Here is a 21,616-nt window from a genome sequence, read left to right on the forward strand (position 1 = left end):
TCGCTTGCACCGAGTGTTCAATGTGGACCATCGTCGACCATACTCCCCACCATTTCTAGACACATGAGAGATTGCAGAACAGCTCACCAGAGACCCAGCTTAGCAGAAGCTTCCTCATCTCGGAGAGGAACTCAACGCAATGGGGACCATTGCTTCCTAAGGGGGAAGGAATGATCCAGGTTGAAGTTGGTGGCCACCCACCTATCCCATTTGGACCCCCACAACTGTCTCTTTCAGTTTTTCTATTTCATTAATTATAGCATAGTTTACTATTTTTAGCAGTTTTTCGTGTCCTAAACTTCCGGAGCCGTTTTGAGGCCCTAAACGACGTTTTTTGGGAAATCCATCGCCAACGATTTTTTTGTCTAAAAATCATCTTTTCCGTCTTAGTCCTCGGAGAGATCTTTCCAACGGGCTATCATGCGCATCAAATGGAGATAGTACGACCAATTCGCGACCCCAGGAAGTTGATGTACCAACTTACGCAAAAACGGGGCCCACAATTTGGCGTTTCATCTTCTAGGGTTAGGTTTTGGAATGTGAAGGGTTTTCCATTGTTTCTCAACAATAAATAGGCCCTCGAGCCTCATTGTGACACATTTTTTGGAGAACAGTTCAGAGGCATGTAGCCGACACATCTCTTCTCAGAGATAAGCTACCATCGCCCTAGTTGGGTTATTTCCATTTCTATTTGTAAGCATATTTAAGTATTTTACAGTAATGAAATGAAGTATTATTTCCACTGCATATTTGTCTTTATGGTTATCGTTGTATTTTATTGCGTTCCTGTTTAAATCCGGATCAGCATCACCATGGACTTGGTAGTGGGTGGAAGCAAGTTCATTGCATAGAAGAAGAAGGAAGAGTTCAAGCTAAAGGTGGCGTAGCTAGTCCAAAAGAAAAAAAAGGAGCCCATTGAGAAGGACCAGGTGGAACATGCAGGAATGGAGGCAAGAAAATAGACATGTGGCACAGAGCAAGGCTCTGACAAAGGCATGCAGTCGCCTTCACTTATGACTAAAGAGGAGGACACAGAGTAGCATGCCATGGACCATCAAGAGATGTTCGCCTGCATTAAGCGCCCAAGAGAGCTGGATAAGGGAGGGTCCAGAAAGAAATCCAAGGAAACACCAAGACATCGTTGGACCCTATCACATTGATGGAGGGTGACTTATATGACATCTGTGACACAGTCAAAGATGTCACCACGGAGACTCTACAATAATTTGAAAAGAAACAACAAATCATCCTAGGGGCCATCCAGACCAGGCTACAAGATTTGTAGAGTCGTGCGACACAAGCTGGTACATTGTCCACCAGCTTGTCTATCGGCACATCGGAGGCTGTCGATATGCTGCACACAGAGGCTTCTGGTGTGATAGTGCTTCCAGATGGAGCATTGGCCATGGAAAATGAGGCTGATAGGCCCACTGTTGGCGCCTTGAAGGGAGTTGGACTAAACTTGGCAGCGCTTCCGCACGAAGCACTCCACCTCTTGTAGGATGGAGTAATTGCAGAGTTGAGGGCCCACAAGCACTACACCCTCGAGGTGATTAGTGAAAAAAATATAAACAATGAGCAGATGGCCCTACAGAGTAATGCTGCCATCACTGCTGAGGCCGAGGCGACCGGCCAAAGTAAGAAATTCATACAGGTCATGGAGGAGGCATGTAGAACGGTCCCAGAGTTGGTCATTTTGAAGGAGGAGCTAATCGAGGTCCACATCCACAAATTGGCCACAAGGGTGCGTGATACTAGGATAGAGATGGTGTGGGTTTAGTTGGAGCTGAACCTACAGATTACAGAGCTCCAGTTGAGGGCCCAACCTAACCGCCAGAGGTAAAGGAATAGTAGGAGACCACTGTCATAGAAGCAGTTATAACGATGGAGAGTGCAGTAGCAGACTGCACACAGTTGTTCAAATAATCGCTTAAGGTCCTAACCAGCTTGCAGGAGGGCCTCAACATCTAGATGCTAGAAACAAAAGCGCGTGAACTCCAACAAAGCTTTGATGAAGTTAAGGGCACAATGTGAACCATCGCGCTAACAAAGAGGTTAACTAAGCTGCAGGAAGCCAAGCAGCTGAAGGAACAGGTGGACACAACGTTGCACAAGGAAGTAGTGTTGAAGGCACGAGTAAATCCCTGGCTGGAGGAATCTTACACAAGCATAGGAAACATTGAAGGAAAGCTTGCAAATCTACATGAAAAACAACAAAAGGTTTAGGCTGACAGTGCAAGGGCAGTGATTGAGAAAAAAGTTGAAGATGCGAAGCAGGCAGCAACTAAGTGGACAACAAAAGTTGCAGTCATTAGGGTCGAGATGGATGAGCTTCGCACGAAGATCTTCGCACCTACTGAGTGACTTGAGGGCGAGTCACGATGTTTGTGTGGGGGGCCTGTTGGGAGACAGATCCCCCAAGGGCATTTTTGGCGCTAAAAGCCCATGTTAAGTCAATTTTTTGCAATATAATTGTAAAGACTCCACATTTTGTGGTTGTGGAGTGCGTAGGTGTTATGTGTCAAAAAGGGTAGTGTACCCTTAGTTTTTTAAGGTAGAGTCAGTTGTAAGAGACCTACCCATGGTCCGTGAACCATGGGATTGTATAAAAAGAGCTAAGATCTAAGTAGTTTAGAATTAATCAATAAATAAACCAATCAATAGAATGGCATAGAGTGACAACTCTGAAGAAGAAGTCTGAGTCTTGGGTCATAGTGTAGATAGAGGTTTTGCAGCTGATTGCGTAGAGGAGTAGGGTAGAAGTCTACAACTGAGTGCGCAGACCCTTGCAGTTGTGTGCGCAATGTGGACAGAGTCTGTAACACTTGGGAGATATTAATAAAAGGAGTTATTTTGTAATTTCTATGTATTTGTTTTGTTGACGTGTTTGGATATTTTTTGTATGAATTTCCTTTATTATGCTTACATGATGCACGAATGAATGTAATTACATTGAATAATTAAACACCATTACGAATATCTGCTTATGCAGTGGTAACTTCAAGTATTTGACAAGATAGTCAAATCACTTAGTATAATTGTGGAATCTGCACAACATGATGCCATAGCAACGCGAAAGTACTTGAGCCATGGGTTAGGGTTGCATGAAGTTCGATTGTATACTTTCGTGAAGGTATTGAAGGCCGAAATAGAGGGTTTTTCTTACAAGCCCTAGAGTGAGACCACCTACGTGAAGGCAACATAGAATAAATCAAATGACATCACCACCATCTTAGGGTGCGGAAATGTGGTTCCATCATCCCCCCATATTGCTTCGGGTGATACTTCAGTACGCGCTTCACGCGCTGATGCCAAAAGGGCTAGTAGTGTAGGGATTTGTTTGGCTAATTAACATTGAACCTGGGTCAGGCCCCCTTAAGCCAACATGTGGTGAAATTACAAGAATGTTTTCGACTTCTATTTCTGGTTCAATATCTCCCAGAATATTGCAACTCATGACAGATTTTAATAGCTGGCGGCTTGAATCAGAAAAAGAATTGGGATTGCTCAGAAAAGTGATAATGGCATAACCCTCTATTTTGTCCTTAAAACAAAGAGCCTTACTAATGGTAAGGATAGGTCTAACTTCTTCATTCTTAGGTTCAAGCTCTTTCATAGGTATGGGTTTTTATATTATGGTAAATCCTATTTTATCTAACTAACTTGATTTTGCAAGGGGGTAGAGGATAAGATTCCTTGTAATTTCCCCATTGCGTATTACCATATTTCCATACTAACACCCAATGTAAGCATCTTTGATTACAAGCAATGGCCTTCCTAAAATCAAAATATGTCCACTAGCTGGGGATTAGGTGTCTAAAACCAATAGGTCAACATGGTATTGCCATGAGTCTACAAAAATGGTTATGTCTTCCAGCTTCCCTACCAGTCTTATAGAGTCCAACGATTGTCTTACCTTGACACCCCTTTTTGTCTATATTTCCTCTCTTTTCCTATACTTACCACCTAAATAATGCAATAGACACAAGGTTTTCTTGAAGGTAATCAATAACATGTCTTCTTCTTCATGCTTGACTATATACCTTATTGTTTTGTTAAAGAATGAATATGGCTATAAAATTGGTTTCTTTCCACACCTAATCCAGAATTTTGCAACTGCCTCGATTGTTTGCAAGGTTCAGAAGCTCCAGCTTAGTGATGAAGGATACAGATGGATAAGTAATGGTACGCTAGTGGATTCCTTCCTATTCCCTCTAGCCAGTTCATCAAGATGATTGCATGATATCACGGTCAAACCCCGAAGTCAACTACAAGATTTTCGCCGGAATAGAATCCGATTTTCATTGAAACCTTATCAAAATAAAGATATTTATGCTTAAAATGCTCATGATGTTATGCCAAAGACTTACTATAAAAACTATGGCCGCATTGTGATTTGGTGTGCACCGGATGATGTAATTTTTGAAACAGTTTGTTAGATTTCGTTTTGTAAGTAATAGACTTCGTTTGATGTTTGTATGTGCTGCATTCATTGGATATTATGGACTGATTTGTGGAGGGCCCCTATGACTAGTGGCAGGTCTTTAACCAATTGCAATTAGATTTCTTTCATTTCTTGAATACTCTGTTTTTGTGTGGAGAAATGTAGTATGATGAGTTCGCTAGTGATTATTTATATGCATGAGCACTTCCCTTTGCTTTATACCTAGTTTAATCTACTATTTGAATTGATTTTTATCTGGTACATTATGGTTATTTCATTTTCTTTTTATCTAGTGTAGTCCAACTATGATTACTTTATAGTGTACTTGTTGTTCAAAATATCTTGTTTGGATGAAATTGAATAAGTAAAAGAGTGAGAGTCTTCTCCTTAACAATTGAATTCAGACAATATTCCTTTACATATTGATAGAATAGATTTCTCTTTCACTTGGTAAATTAGAGTTGCAGCATAAAAATTCAATACAAAAATCCAAAATAGTCTAGCACAAGTAAAATCTAGAATCATTCTCATATCTTCCATAAACTAATTCAATAGAGAATAACCCCTAAGAAATTAGCTGAAAACTTTAGGGATTGAGACATTAATATAATTAAAGACACCATCTCCATACTAATCTTAAGTTTAGGCCCTAACAAAAACATAACAACATAATAAATAACTTCTAGCACATATAATGCATGTGTACTTCATTAGTATACCTACCCTGGTTGACAATTTATGATTGACAATTTAAAGACATTAAATTGGCCAAACATTTTGGTGCCATTGCGGGGGAATTACAAATAGAAGTTAAAAAAAAAATAACAAAAACATGACATGCGTAGGGATAGAGACTCTAGAGGTAGATTTGTAGGGTGAGGAAGAAGTTTAATTCCCACAACTCCACTCACTTCACCACGACTTCAAGAATCCACACCACCTACTCAAACCTGAATTCCATTTAGAGGTCGACAAAGGCTTCCTAAAATCTCAAGATTAGAAATTCAATCCAAAACTTCAACCACTTCCTCTGCTAAAGCTGTAATTGAATAAAGTCCTACATCCCCAACTACATGATTAAGTTTTCTGTCCTCCACTAGTGAGCAAATTTTGAGAGAAAAATTTGAAGTTCCTAGTGAAGAAGAGGAATAGGAAACTTATTTTGAACAGCCATTAATAGAGGAACCATAGAGATTAGAAGAACACTATATTAGTTCCAAAGAATCTATTATGGCTAAATAAGGGGAAGAAGAGGTACACAATGTCCATGGAAAGGAAAATAGGATTGGAGGTAGAGATGGATATAGGAATAGAGGAGGGAGTACAGGCAGAGGAAACCAAGATCCTTCTGGATTTCCCATTCTCCATGAAGATACAACCCTAAAAATGAAAGATATATCACCCTCAATTCTTCCTAATTTCCACAGAAAAAGAAACGAATACTTAGAGACATTTCTCTTCGAATTTCAAGTATTATGTGATGATCAAAAGTTAAAAATGTGCCCTACTACATTCAAAGACTCAGCATTAAAATGGTTCATGAGTCTAGGAGTGCACTCTATAACAACATGGGGACAAATGAAAGAGGCTTTCTTAGGGAAATATAAAGATTATTGTATGCCTAGTAACCTTAAAGATGAAGTCTTCAAAATGACACAAAAAGAAGATGAAAATCTTGAAGATTTAGTGGAAAGGTTTGTTTACAATGTTAAAAGAGAAAAAATGAATAATTTGGATGAGGAAACCTTAAAATCCCTCTTACTTAGAGCTATTAAAGATGATTGGAATGATCTCCTTAACCTAACCGGGAAGGGAGATATTTCCAAACTACCATTTGCAGATATTTGTGATTTATGTGTACATATCTCAAGGGGTAAAGCACGAGTTGGAAGGAGTCCTAGAGACCCTCTCTTGTCCAGAATTAATAAATCTACAGCTGGGATGGTCAGCAGGGCAGAATTAGGAAATTTGCTTGATGCCTTCAAAACAAATATTTTAGGGAGGCTAAGTGAGCAGATAAACACCCTTAAAATACAAAACAAGCAAAATTATGAAAATGTTGCATTATCCATCTTTTGTCCTAAATGTCAAAAGAAACATTCTCTAAGAGAGTGTCCCTTAGATTCAAAATCCATAGAAACTTGTGTCATATGTGCAGATAATCATGGTATGAAGGAATGTCCATCCTTACCAGGTCTCAAGGTTGTATCTAATGATGACGGAATATTAAAACTAGTAGACACTCTCTACTTTATAGCCAAAAGACCATGGCAAATTCCCCAACCAAATCAATCACAAGGATTCAGACCACAACAATATGCTTAGTCTTCACAAAATAATTGGAATTTATCCAGGCAGCCTAGCCGTAGTCACATCCTTAGAATCAAGGATGGAAAAATCCTTATGGAGCCTATGCTCAATATCAAAAATACTCACCATCCTACCTTCCGCCACAATTTCTACCACCATCTAATCAAATTCCCCAAGCTAACGAATTACCACAAATTCCAGTTTAGAATCAAAACCCATAGCTCTCCCTACCATTTCCAAAAAAACCAAATCAATTACTCGTTCAACCACTTCTGAATCCTAATAATAAAATACCACAACCTATGTAGACTCATCTAAAGTTGAAGTCATTTCTAAGTCATCAGTGCCAAGTTTTCAAAAAGATGTTAGAATTTTTCTCGGTTTTACTGGATATTATAGAAGATTCAAAGAAAACTTCACAAAAATTGCATCCCCACTTTTTAAATTGCTCACCAAGGACTATGAATTCAATTGGGATTTTGAATGTCAAGCTACCTTTGAAACTTTGAAAAAAATAATTTCTGAAGCACCTATCTTAAAAGGGCCTAACTGGAAATTTCCTTTCCATATCTCAACGGATGCTTCAGATTCATCCTTAAGAGTTGTGTTGGGAAAGAAATATCTTACTCATGCAATCCATTATACTAGCAAAAATTTAACTCCTGCAGAGTTAAATTATATTGTAACTGAAAAGGAGTTTTTAGCTATAGTTCATGCCATTAACAAATTCAAACATTACATAATTGGCCATGAAACTTTTGTTCACACGGACAATTCTTCCATTAAATACCTAATAAATAAACTAGTCACTAATGGAAGAATAACCAGATGGCTTTTACTGCTACAAGAATTCAACATAATCATTCTAGATAGGCCAGGAAAGCAAAATATAATTTCCAAAATTTTATCTAGAATACAAAATGAAAATAATGATCAACCTATGGAGGGTAAATTTCTTGATGAATATCTTTTTGCAATATCTACTATACCACCTTGGTATGCAGATATTGCTAACTATTTAGCTACATGAAAAATGTCATTTCATTTATCTCCTAGAGAAAAAATAAGAATAGTCCACAATAGCACATCTTATTCATGGATAAATGAAGAGTTATAAATGACAGGACCAGATCTCATCATCAGAAGATATGTTCGAGAGGACGAAATACCAGAAATACTTAAAGCTTGCCATGATGAACCATGTGGGGGACATTTTTCTGATAGAAGGACCGCTTACAAAATCTTGCTTTTAGGATATTATTGCCCTTCCATTTTTAGGGACACCAAAGAAAATGTTAAAGGATGCGACAATTGTCAAAGAATGGGCAAACCCACTCTTTCAAATGAAATTCCATTGTAACCATAGGTAGTCATCGAAACATTTGAAAAATGGGCACTAGATTTTGCTGGACCAATCAGCCTAGCTTCAAAGCAAAAGAAGTATATTCTGGTATGTACTGATTATGTCACTAAATGGGTAGAAGCTAAAGCACTTCTTTTTCCTACTGAAAATGTTGTAGTTTCATTTCTTTTTGAGGATATTTTTACTCATTTTAGTGTTCTAAGAGAAATTGTAACGAATCAAGGAACATAGTTCACATCCAGATTAGTGCATAAGATTGTGGATCAATACAAAATCAAACATCGGAAGTCCACTCCATACCATCCACAAGCCAATGGACAAATTGAGTCCACAAATAAGGTGATTGAAGAAATTCTTACCAAGACTGTACATCTACACATAAGGGATTGGGTGGAAAAGCTTCCAGAAGCTTTATGGGCCTACAGGACTACATGGAGAAATACTACGGGACATACTCCCTATGAACTTATTTATTGGAAGAAATTCCTACTTTTGATAGAGTTCCAAATCTAGACCTATAAGACAACAGTCCAGTTAGATCTTCACTTATTAGAAGCACAGAAGTAAAGGATGAGACAACTAAATGAACTTGATGAAACCAAACAAGAAGCCCTCTAGACATCTAGCCTAGTTCAGAAAAAGAGATCTAGATGGCATGATAAGTACATTAAGGAAAGGAAATTTCATCCAGGAGATTGGGCATTACTCTTTGATTCAAAGTTCAAGAATTTTCAAGGGAAATTCCATACCCACTCGCTTGGACCTCATGAAGTTGAAAGTGTTTTTGACAATGGTGTGGTTAGAATCAGGACTATTGATGAAGAGAAAATTCCTCTATTAGTAAATGGACATCGACTTAGATTGTACCAGAAGCCATTGACAAAAGAGGAATTTGTTAAAATATTCCAAGATAATTTAGAACTGAAAATGATCAAGAAGAATTCTTCTTCTTTTCCACCTTAGAAATTTTTACTCAGTTTAATCTCTCTCTCTCTCTCTCGATATATATATGTGTGTGTGTGTGTGTGTGTGTGTCTATCTATCTATATATATATGTATATATCTATCTATCTATCTATATATATATATATATATATATATATATATATATATATATATATATATATATATATAGATATATATATATATATATATATATATATGTATGTATGTATATATATATATGTGTGTACATATATATATAATAAGTAAATTATATATATATATATATATATATATTATTATAATAATAAAAGGTGTAAACATGAAAACCAACATGTTGTTGGCAGGTTTATACAGAAAATTTAGAGTGAAAACTAATTTTTTTTGGCACTTCAAATTTTCCTTTCAGAAAGAAAATAATAAAGATCCTTTATTAAAAAGTTTTTTTCTCAGCTGCAGAATCAACAACTTTCCACAGTTCAGACAAGTTTCTGTAGCTATGATAAGTTTCTGCAGCCTAATAATTTTTTAGCCTACAAGGACACTTGGTGATTTGAATTGAAAGACAACTGACAAAGAAAATTACCTGTAGGATATCTTAGAACAACAAACAAGGTTAACAAAGTGGATCACAGGTATGTGCCACTTTAATTTAGCAATAGGGATTGATATATTTCATATATGATTAAGAAGACACAGTACTATAAAAAATTGAAATGAAATCATTACAATTTAAGGGTGATGGTCGCCTAACAAAAAATCATAATCCACCATTTAAAAGTCATGTGATGTCCTCATTCCAAATCTGTCGAAGTAATTACTTAATCATCATTTTAAATGTGCCCAATGGTCCAATTCATTCCTATAACCCTTATTATAATCCACCTGTTCTTACACTCCTATGAACTTTCATAGCTACTCCGTCCTTCCGCCACTTAGAAAAACCCTACCAACACCATTATCTTGTCAAGGTAACCAATCTTTGAGGTAAAGCATCCTCCATAATGGGGATCATTATTCGAACCGAGCCAGCAGGGAAGAAAATCTTGGAGGGATACCCTCAGACCAAGGAGTTGCTGCAAAAGAAACAATGGTTGAAGTTCATTGAAAAATTCAACGGTTTTCACAGGGAAGTGACAAAGACATTTGCATGACCGTTTGATGGAACTAAAGCTGAAATAGGAGACATTAAGATCACCATAACAGAGTCCATGATCGTAGAAGCTACTGAATTACCAAGGAGGGAGGGAAAATGGTTCAATAATAGGGGAATTAATGGAGAATATTGGAAGGTCATCCTGAAAAATCCAAATATGGACACCACTGTCTTCAAGAAAGGTATTCCCAGCATAGCCCTTAAGAGTAAATGGAGAAATTTATTGCTTATACTTCAAAAATTTGTCACCTGCGAGGGTTGGTTTTGGTATATGTATTTTTACCATGTTAGGATGATGATGCATTTTCTTGAAGATCACCAGATGAATCTTCCTTATTTTCTCTTACATAGTCTCAAGAAAATGTCCACAAACGTTCAAAAGAGAATTCAATTTATAGAAAATTCCATGTATCGTCATGGCCTGATAAAGATATTGGTTGAGTTCCATAATCGAGGTATAGGAAACAACTGGGAGAGTTTCCTGGTGAGGAACCATTTTGAATAAAGATCCCCAGAACAAGCAAGCAACAGTAGGAGCCTCAGAGGAAGGAAGGGAACAATAGAAGTAGTAAAAGAGCAGGAACCCCTGACTCACCTGAAATTATCAGAAGAAGAGCTGCCCATGGTGGATATATTGCAGAGAATGAAAAAGGGGAATCTTAGAAGGAAGAATGTTAGCGAAAGAGCAAAGGAAATACCACAAACCAAGACCCCTCCTCAAGAAGAAAAACCAAAGGCTAAAAGAAGGAAAGTATATGGATTACAAACCTCAGGGCTAAGGAGGAGCACAAAGTTAAGCATAGTGCAACAAATAGTGTCAAAAGCTATAGAATACATTGATATCAAGGAAAACGAGCCAACTGAAAATGATCCAACTGAGAACGAGCCAACTGAAAACGCTGAAATTTCTCTAAAAAGGGTCACCAAAATCATCACCGATAGTGTCACCACCACCTTGCAGCTCACCTCTAAGAAGCCTAATGCATAGTCCAGTGTTGACCCTGTTCAACGAGAGATTTATGACTATATATAGTCATTGGAAAGAAAAGAGGCAGTAACTAAAGAAACAATTCTTAGTCCTAGAGAAGGTAGCAATCAGTTAAATGAACCAAACGAACACTCGGCCTAAAACAATTTAAAGCAAGAGATTTTTTGAGTTAGAAACATTGAACAGGTATCTCAAGAATGAGAATCAAATATTGAAGGCACAAACTAAGATCCATATTGCAAAAAGTGACAATCTCATCCTTCATTTGAGTTTGTGGTATAAAAAGAACAAAATACTAAAGAAGGAAAACATTACAATGCAAAAAGATATTATCAACTTAAAATAGTAATTTCTCGTGAGAAAACCTAGGATGCTAGTAGCTGCCAGAAAGAAGAAGAAAGTGAGACTTGGAAGTGATGATTAGAAGACACATGTGACTGACAATAATGAAGTGTATATATACAAAACCTCCGGCCTGGGGTAATGTAGAGTCTAAAGATTGTCTTACCTTGACACCCATTTTTGTCTATATTTTCTCTCTTTTCCTATACTTACCACCTAAATAATGCCATAGACACAAGGTTTTGCTGAAGGTAATAAATGCCATGTCTTCTTCTTCATGGTTCACTATATACCCTATTGTTCTATTAAAGAATTCATTTCACTACAAAATTGGTCTGTTTCCACACCTAATCCATATTTCTGCAACTGCCTCCATTGTTTGCAAGGTTCAGAAGCACCAGCTCAGCGAAGAAGGATATAGATGGATAAGGAATGGTCCCCTAGTGGATTCCTCCCTATTCCCTCAAGCCAATTCATCAAGATGATCACAGGATATCAAGGTCAAACCCCAAAGTCAACTACAAGATTATCACTCGAACAGAATCTGAGATTCATGGAAACCTTATCGATTTTCTTTAGGAATAAGAAATTGAAGTTTTAGCAATATAGTTTAATTGAAATAAAGATATTTAGGCTTAAAATGCTCATGTTGTTATGCCAAAGACTTATTATGAAAACTATGGCCACACTGTGATTTGGTGCACACCGGGTGATGTAATTTTTGAAACAATTTATTAGATTTCATTTTGCAAGTAATAGACGTGGTTTGATGTTTGTATGTGCTGCATTTATTGGAGATTATGGATTGATTCATGGAGGATGCCTACGACTAGTGACAGGTCTTTAACCAATTGCAATTATATTTCATTCATTCCTTGAAATAATTTGTTTTTGTGTGGAGAAATGCAGTATGATGAGTTTGCTAGTGAATCGTTTAATGCATGAGCACTTCCCTTTGCTTTATACCTAGTTTAATCTACTATTTGAATTGCTTTATATCTGGTACAGTATGGTTATTTCATTTTCTTTTTATCTACTGTAGTCCAACTGTGTTTACTTCATAGCATAGTTGTTGTTCAGAATATCTTGTTTGGATGAAATTAAATAAGTAAAAGAGTGAGAGTCTTCTCCTTAATAATTGAATTTGAACAATATTCCTTTATATTTTGATAAAATATATTTCTCTTGCACTTGGTAAATTATAGCTGCAACATAAGAATTCAAGACAAAAATCCAAAACAGTCTAACACAAGTAAAATCTAGAATCATTTTCATATCATCCATAAACTGATTTAATGGAGAATAACCCCTAAGAAATTAGCTAATAGCTTTAGAGATTGAGACATTAATATAATTAACAACACCATCTCCATACTAGTCTTAAGTTTATACCCTATCAAGAACATAACGACATAAGAAATAACTTTTAGCACATATAGTGCACCTGTACTTCATCAATATACCTACCCTGGTTGACAATTTATGATTGACAATTTAAAGACATTAACTTGGCCAAACTATTCTTATAGTAGATTGATCTGCCAATTCTAGGATAATGGGAGTTAGTTTAAGGTTCTGTAGGCCCAAGGTAATCACATTTGTAAAAGTTATAATATTAATTGTTTCCCCCAAGTCTACCAACACATTTGGGATATCAACCCCATTAATTTGTATTGTCAGAATTGAGTTCCATGGATCCTAGTATTTCACAGGTATAGGCTTCCCCAAAATTATATTTGATATTTTTACCATAACATGAATAGTGAGTGGATCCTTTGGTTTTCTTCCAGGTTTCTTAGAGCAACATTCTTTAATTGTTTTGGCATAAATTGGTACATCCTCCATAACCTGAAGTAACTATATTTTGACAAATAAATTTTTTAGATCCCTTACAAATTTGAATTCAAGATGAGGTCTTTGTTTGCTCAAGGATAATCTCTCAGGATAAGGTGGACCAGTATGACATCCTTTAGTAAAAAAAATTTGCGAAGGGGTTTTTTGTTTCATATGAATTTGTATTGACTCGTCCCCACTTGTTATAGTAGAGTCTCTAGGTTTTGCTTCTAAGACTTCATCATCGATATGTTCGACAATTATTGGTGAAGTCAAATATCTACCACCCGACTCGATCAGAGATTTAAATAATTACATTTCACGGTGGCAATTCTGTATGCAGTGAGGTTGAGTGTATCAACCTGATAAGCCCCTCTATTGTTTGGATTTGGATTGGATTGAACAGTCAGTTATGGATGAAGAGGAGGATTACTAGTGGATGCATTAGAAGGTAGTTGTAGTTACTGTTGTGGCATAGGTTGGGAGAATTATCCTAAAGGAGGAGGAGGTCCACACCAATTTTGGGACCATGAAGGGTTTGGACCACATTGAGGGAACCATGGTTTCCAAGGCATTGGATATTAATAGGACTATGGCCATGAAGGTGAAAAAGGTACAAACTTAGGCCCAAAATTCAAATTATTGAAATACTGATAAGAGTCTTGAGGCATACCTTGATTCATGTTCTGTGGTCATGGTTTCCATGGTTTCCATGATCCCATGAAATACAACTAATCTACTTCTTCATTTGTTCCATGAAAAGTTTTCATCAGCCTAGGAAGAGATGGACACGTGCTAGTAGAATGACTCTATTCACATATCGCACAAGTCTCGATGGAATTCAATGGAAATTCCTTCAATGGGTGCTTCTTCCTTCATTGAGGGAAGAAAGTGGACATAGCCTTCTCTACTTCCATTTGATTTTGTTTATCCTGTAAAACATCCAAATGTGATGAAAATGTGCTCAGGATATCATTTCTCAAGTTGTCCAACAAGTTCCCAATTTATACTTTTTTAACTCCATCGTTGGATGTCTGGAGAGTTTGGATCCCCTGCCTATTTCTTGCAGATCCTCATGAACACTAAATCCACAATTCACAGATGGTGTCAAATTATTCTTTTGATATATCTCCCTTTCCTACTACATTCAAAAGTTACAAAGACTCCTCCTTTAGATCCCGAAGAAATATTATCTTCAAGATGTTCTTATCTAGATCACTATGGCCTGAGCTCTATAAACTACATTAAAAATGTTCCACAAATCCTTCCATGTTCTCATCGTCTTTATGCATAATATTAAACATTTCTTTCTTCACATCTTGGGATTTGTAGTAATCTTGATACTTTCCGAGGAAAATCATCTTCATATCATCTCATGTAGTAAAGGGATTTCCCCCTAAACCCTTAAACCATCTCAAAGTTGTTCCCCTCAAAGGAGCGAGGAATATCTTCAATTTTTGAATATTAGAAATATAGTCATATCCCCGAAAGACAACATAAAATTTGAAAAGGAATGATTATAAATATTCAAAATAAAGACCATGGAAATTAGGTAATGTTGTCAAAGGAATTAGCTTCATAGGCGCATCACCTATGATATCTCTAATTGGGAATTTGATTGAAGAAGTTGCAGGAGCCATGAATATATTCCAATATTTACTTGGAATCTCAATAGGTTATGGCTCTAGCTATTCTATATAAGGAAGTTGAGGTTGTTTAACAACACTTCCCCAATCAAATGGTGCAATGGATTCCCTCAAGTCTTCGTCTTATGAACTTTGGATATTCAATTCCTCAAATCCTCTTCTTACAACCTCTTCTTCCTTGAATTTCACTTCTACTATTAAGGGATGTTCTAGTTGTGAAACTAACATCCCTCTAGGTATCATATGAGATCTCACCCTAACAACAGCTCACGAAAGTGCTCCTGCCTCAACTTTTAAAATGTTCTCTTGGATGTAGGTAATTTTTCTGAGATATCTCCCTCTTCTTTTTGTGGGTCTTCCTCTACCCCTCTTATTTGTGTCTCTATTCATGCAATCAGAAAATGAAAGAAAAACATTGAAGCAAATCGAAATCTCAAGACCTAGAGTGGGGCAAGAACTTCTCTCCCCAGGATGAGAGAGTGGCCCATAAAAAAAAAGAAAAATAAAAACAAACAAACCAATCACAAAATCTAAGCTCAGGACCTGAAACAAGATGAAATAAAAGCTGCCCTTCCTAGGATGATAGACTGGTTCCTATGAAAAAGAAAATAGAACAATCTAATGCTCAGGACCTCGAGCAGGGTGAAAAACTTCGCTCCCCAGGACGAGAGAGTGGTCCTTAAAAAAACAAGAAATCAAAGCAACCAAAGCGATCTAATGCTCAGAAACTGGAGCGGGGTGAAGCCTTCCCTCCCCAAGATGCAATATCAGTCCTATGGTCAATATTGATCATGCCTTTGTGCCTTCGATAGCCTCCCCGACAATGACACCAAAATGTTATTATTTAGATATGAATCATGCAATTCACCCAATTCCACATTAGTTGTCAACTCGCGGCTCAAATGGTTATTTCAAGGCTATAATGTAAGGTATATGTAGGTCACTGTTTCCATACCCAACATTGAACTTTCAATTATAAACTTAACAATGTAACAACAAGCAATATTTGTAACAAAATTAAGAGTATCATCAATTTAAGACTCACAACAACACACTAATAAATCATTCACAACAATAAATAACTCAACATAAATAAGCCTATGCACACATATAATCCAACAACACTTGGTCATGTGAGTGGGCCCAACTCCCTGATCAAGGTTGTGGAAATATTAAGAAGTAACAAAATGATCAGAAGATCAGGTTTTCATTATTCAAAAGGAAATTACAAAAGTAAGTTTTTACAAACTCAAAGTTAACGCATTTCTATTGCTATCCTAAAAACATGCTTTCACAGCCCCGTAACTCTACTTATATAATTGATCAAATACTAACAGCCCCTAGAATTATGACAGTTGTCTTCCTACAATTACATAATGGTTTCCTAGGTGAAACAAAATATAAAAATAACATTGCGTTGGTTGAGAGATTGATCCACCATTGCAGCTGATGTCTAAGGATAGAGTTTCTAGCTCGATGGTCACCATTCATTGAACCATGGTTTTGGTCATCATTCCTCCAAATCTGCAAGAATAATCGAGTTAGCAAGCCGCTTAGGCAATAATCCCCTACGACTATGCTTCATTGATTAATAATTCACAAAGACATGACAAGAGGCATACTTGTGTTGTTTAGAATATAAATCAACCAATAATGGTATGAAATGGGTAAAGGAAAGGGATAAAAAGGCGGGTAAAAAGTATGAGAATTTAGCAAGCAATAGTAACCATAAAAACCAACCTTTTAATATGATATAAATGCCCTTTTTTACTAAGAAAAATGTATTGGACATGAAAATATATTGATTAATAAAACATATTTAATTTTATTATAGATTAAATTTTAAAATAAATTTTGGATGAATTAGGTCATCATATATATATATATATATATTAATATTTAATATTCATTAAGTAAAGATTTCAAATATTCATATAATTTTTTTTTAAAAATTATCAAACTTCACCATAAATTCATATCCACTGATATAATTGTATATAAATTTTATCCCGCGATTGGGGTGTTGGAAGTTTTGACATTGGAGGATAGGAGGGGAGGTTGCCACCCTGTCTCCTCCCATTGAATTTAAGAGGAGGGTTGGCATGTCTACCCCACGCAGCACACATGGAATTAGATTTACCACTCTCCATGCATATTCCATACAGCATTATGCTGAAAGGTCCTATGAAAAGAGGCCTTTCTCTCCTGCTTTTATGTTATTTTTTGGCTCCTCCTCCATCGGAGGTGAGAAAATTCCCTTGGGTGACTAATAGTTGAAGTATTGTATTAGACTACAAATTCCCTCAATGAGGTTGCAGTGAAGGGGATTTCTCTTAGGCTCAACCATTGGTTGTTTCCCTGGACATGAATTTACATGCACTAGCATTTTTAGGCGACCTAGATTCAAGAAGTGAAGGTTTTTGGCTCATGCTTTGGTTGCTAAAAAATGGAAAATGGGAAGGGTTGGGAAAACTAGGGGTTACATCTCTCAAGATATTGATAGAAAAATTTGAGCTTGACATTGCAGGAGAGTAGGGTGTTGATCTTCATCAACATCAAGCATCCCTTCCTATTCAGGTTTGGAGGGGTTGGTAACAATGACTAATTTTCTATATATTAAATCCCTCCACTTTAGTCATTTATTTCTCTCGTTACATTACTAATTGCTGGATGCTATCTTGTTATGTCTTAATGTCAATTTGTGTGTGTGGTGGAATTAATTATAGTATCTCTAGGTGGATCATAGACCCTGCCACGAGACATTCATATGCCATTCCTTCTCATCATTCTGATGCAGTGCTCCCACCATAGGTTCTGCCGCTTAAGTCAAACACACAATAAAACTCTAAAATCCACAATATCAGAATTTATAGAACTCTCAATATAATTTATTAAAGACATAAAATATTTATAGGAGAACTTCTCATTCCTCACTCTCACACTTCACTCTCACCATGCCTCATGGGCTCCTCAAGAAGGTTCTAGATCCCTTAACAAACTCCAACAATATCTCTCTCGATCCCTAAAATCTCTCATCCAAATCCTAAAAATCCTCTAATTCCACTTTTAACTCAACTAATCCTCTAAGCTAGGATCCCCTAATCCCTAAGATCTCTATGAGGTATTTACAAGTCTATCATCACTCACATTCTCTCATTATTGAGAATATTTACAATTAATACCTCACACACATATTTTTCACTCAATCTATTAAAAATATACAAATAAATTAAAAACATCACACCCCCTAAGTCAACCAAATATACCATGATTTTCTGAAGCAGGATGCTCCTGCATCACATTCTTCTCATTTTCACAATTTTCTCTAGAAATCTAGAGATCCCTCCTTTTTTCCTCTTTCTGGTTTTCTCAAAATCAATCCCTTGGGTCTTTGTTTATTGTGGGAAAGAATACTAGCTAATTTATTTTTTATCTGGTCTAGTATTCCCTTACAACAAAATAACTTTCATCAAGAGCTTGAGGGTAGGGTTCCTCAAGGAAAGCCAAATACTGAAGCCCAAGCCTAGGAGGCTACAACTATATTCCACTCCATTCCCCCACCCCCCTCCTACAATATGTGAGGAATTCATCAACTTCAATCTTTCAATTCCAATGATGGATAAACTTATTATGTTTCAAAATTTCAAGCAATGGTAGCAAATTGGATTTCATACCCTCGAGACACCAGGGGAAGACATAGCAAGTACTTGAAATCCATCATTCTTCATTGGTAGATTGAATTTTTTATGTGTAGAGTCATCAAGGAGAAATATGAATATCATAATGATTCAATCACTTCTGTGAAAGAAATCAATCAAGTGCAATGTTCTTAGTGCTTCTGTCTTGCTAGTTTAGATGCCTCGCTTACTCACCTTGAAATCAATCTTCAATGTGAAGTTAAATCTCCTACTCCAACTAGAACAAGAACTCAAGACCCAACTCTAGTCAGTTCATCAGGCTCTTCATGTAATGTTTAACCACTTGGAAGTTGCTTTTACTCTATATAGTTCAATATATGGTAGTTATAAGTAGCTTCTCAATGATAATTTCTTTTATTTCTAATTATCAAAAATATGGTCAATGGTGAAGATATATGGTTTCTCTATAACTTTTTAGAGTGTATGATCTCATTTTGAGGTGATTAATTTGAATTCACAAAAGAAAAAGTTACATCATTTCTATTAAATAAAGAAGGTCAACATTCATAAATAAATTGTTTAAAGTTCAAACCAAACTTTGCTATAATTTGATATCATATAAATTTATTACCAAGTGAGCATCAAAAGAAACTTTAGGGAAATTGTTTCATCAATTTATATAATAATACATGATGTTTATTAGATGGATACTTTGAACATTCATATAAATTGGTTGAAGGAATGTGTCAAAAATTGCTATAAATTAACATGCTCTTCTTATTAATGTTTTTCTTTTTAAAAATGATTTTGTATTTTCATAGAAATTATTTACATTAGATATTCAAGAATTTTGTCTCTAGCCTATGATATTGGAACCTAGACTAGAGAGTAAAGTAGATAATCAAGAACTAGAAAAATTAGAGTGTTCATGATGAACAGGGTGCAAAATCAATTTCTACCCAACTTAGGGGGAAACCAAAAACAATATAAAAGTTAATTTCATTATTGAATTTCAAAGTATGAGCTAAAAAGAAATTAAACTAAGCATAGTGTTAAAAGTAAAATATAACTCTAGACCTGAGTGCTAGCTAGTCTCCAAAGTTAATATAAGACTGCGAGTGTTATGAAAACTGAACTCACAAAAGATAGAAAAGAGAGATAAATGCCTTAGAATTCAGCCTCTTCGAGGGGAAACCTCCTTTACATTACATAAATGAACAATTCTTGGATGATACAAATGACAAGACCTCATTTCTATATATAGGAGTCTAAGGGGTCATAATATAATTAGAGCCGACATAACAATAATAATGTAAGGGAAAAATAATATGTGGGCTTCTATGGGGCACAATAATAACAATATGGGGACTACATTGGACAACAATATAATAAGGGGGTTGTACTAATACCAATAAGGGGTTACACTATTGGCATAGAGGCCTAACATGCCCCTCTCCTTCAAAAAGGGTTGTCCTCAACGCTTGAGTAGTTCTTGATTCTTTTGTATAAAATTCTTGTCATCCCATGTGGAATCTACAATGGGTAAGTTCTTCCACTTGATGGGATACTCTGACATTGATCAAATTAGTAGTTGTCGGGTTCTCGTTTCTGTGACTGCTCTAGGTACCAATATGATTGGTCCTTCATCTTCAAGTTCTAGCAATATTGTTTGAATTGGGATCTTTTGAAACTTTTGAATGAGTGGCCACACTTCTTTGTCCTTCTTCCATTCATACCTTGTTTCCTTTATCAAATCTAGTTGGATAATATAAATAGAACAAAACAATTCTTCCACATCCTCATCCTTTCTTGAGAGTGCATCTGCAACAAAATTTTGCTTCCCTTTTTTGTAGATGATGTCAAAGTCATAACCCAACATATTTGTGACCCATTTGTTATGTTCTTCTAAAGATAATATTTGTTCTAAAAAGTATTTAAGACTATCATGATCCACTTTTACCTTGAAGTGTCTTCCCATTGGTTAAGGTCGCCATTTCTTAAGTGCATGTAGTATTGCCAACATTTCCTTCTCATAAATAGCTTGCTTAAGATGTAGCTGTAAGAATACAAAATCACCTACATCAAAACTTGTTTCACTGCAATGTTGATCTACCAATTGTTTCATTCGATTCTGCACCAAAGTGGCATTATCCTTTAAAAGTTGGAGAACTTGTTGTTGATGCTCGATGTGATCTCTCACTACATGAACCTTTTTCTTCTTGATATGTCCTTCTATCTTGATAGTTTGAGGAGTGGTAATTCCAGCCGATGCATTACAAGATATGGTTGTATTCATTTCTTCTTTCTCGATGTGATCTTTCACTTCTTGAACCTTTTTCTTCTTGATATGTCCTTCTATCTTGAGAGTTTGAGGAGTGGTAATTCTTGCCAATGCTTTACAAGATATGGTTGGATTCATTTATTCTTTTTCTGGGGTTGGTTCCTAGTGTATATCCTCTTCTTTTGATGTTTCTTGATCCTTTTCTTCCTCTTGTTCATAATCTATGTAAAATAATTTCTTCTCAACACACTTATGACCTTTAGTGCATTTGCTATCACAATTGTAACAAAGCCCTTTTTCTCTTTTTTCTTCCAATTGTTCTGGTGTAACCATTGTAGGTTGTGGAAGGCTAGGAGAAACAACACTTCCATCTTTATAGTTGTGAGGTGTAGAATTCCTTATTGCCATAATTTTTCTTTCCACTTTGTAACAAAACCTTTTTTCTCCTTTTTCTTCCAATTGTTGTGGTGTTGCTCTAAAGAAAGTGTTTCTCTTTGTATCCTCATAATGTGCTATAATTTCCTCCGTGAAAATTGACAACGTAACAAGTCGTTTACGAGATCAAAGCCCTTTATACCATAAAAATGATCTTGTTCTAAATATGAAGATATAATAAATTCCTTTTGTAATAGTGGTACACCATGTAGATCAAAATATTTCTCCATCTATAGTA

At 36.1% G+C, this 21,616-nt stretch overlaps 1 protein-coding gene across 1 annotated transcript in view; it reads left to right on the plus strand.

The window, feature by feature from the left end:
* The first annotated feature begins 1,582 nt into the window (after positions 1-1,582).
* LOC149258872 (uncharacterized) overlaps positions 1,583-21,616 on the plus strand; it is a 31,420-nt gene continuing 11,386 nt past the window's right edge. Inside the window, exon 1 of the mRNA XM_089439067.1 lies at positions 1,583-1,637. Coding sequence (XP_089295193.1) covers positions 1,583-1,637 — 55 coding nt within the window. The remainder of the gene's footprint in view (positions 1,638-21,616) is intronic.

Source organism: Pinus tabuliformis, chromosome 6 (genome assembly GCF_031772625.1).
Source record: "Pinus tabuliformis cultivar Carrire ecotype Pingquan chromosome 6, CPIR1, whole genome shotgun sequence".
Lineage (NCBI taxonomy): Eukaryota > Viridiplantae > Streptophyta > Pinopsida > Pinales > Pinaceae > Pinus > Pinus tabuliformis.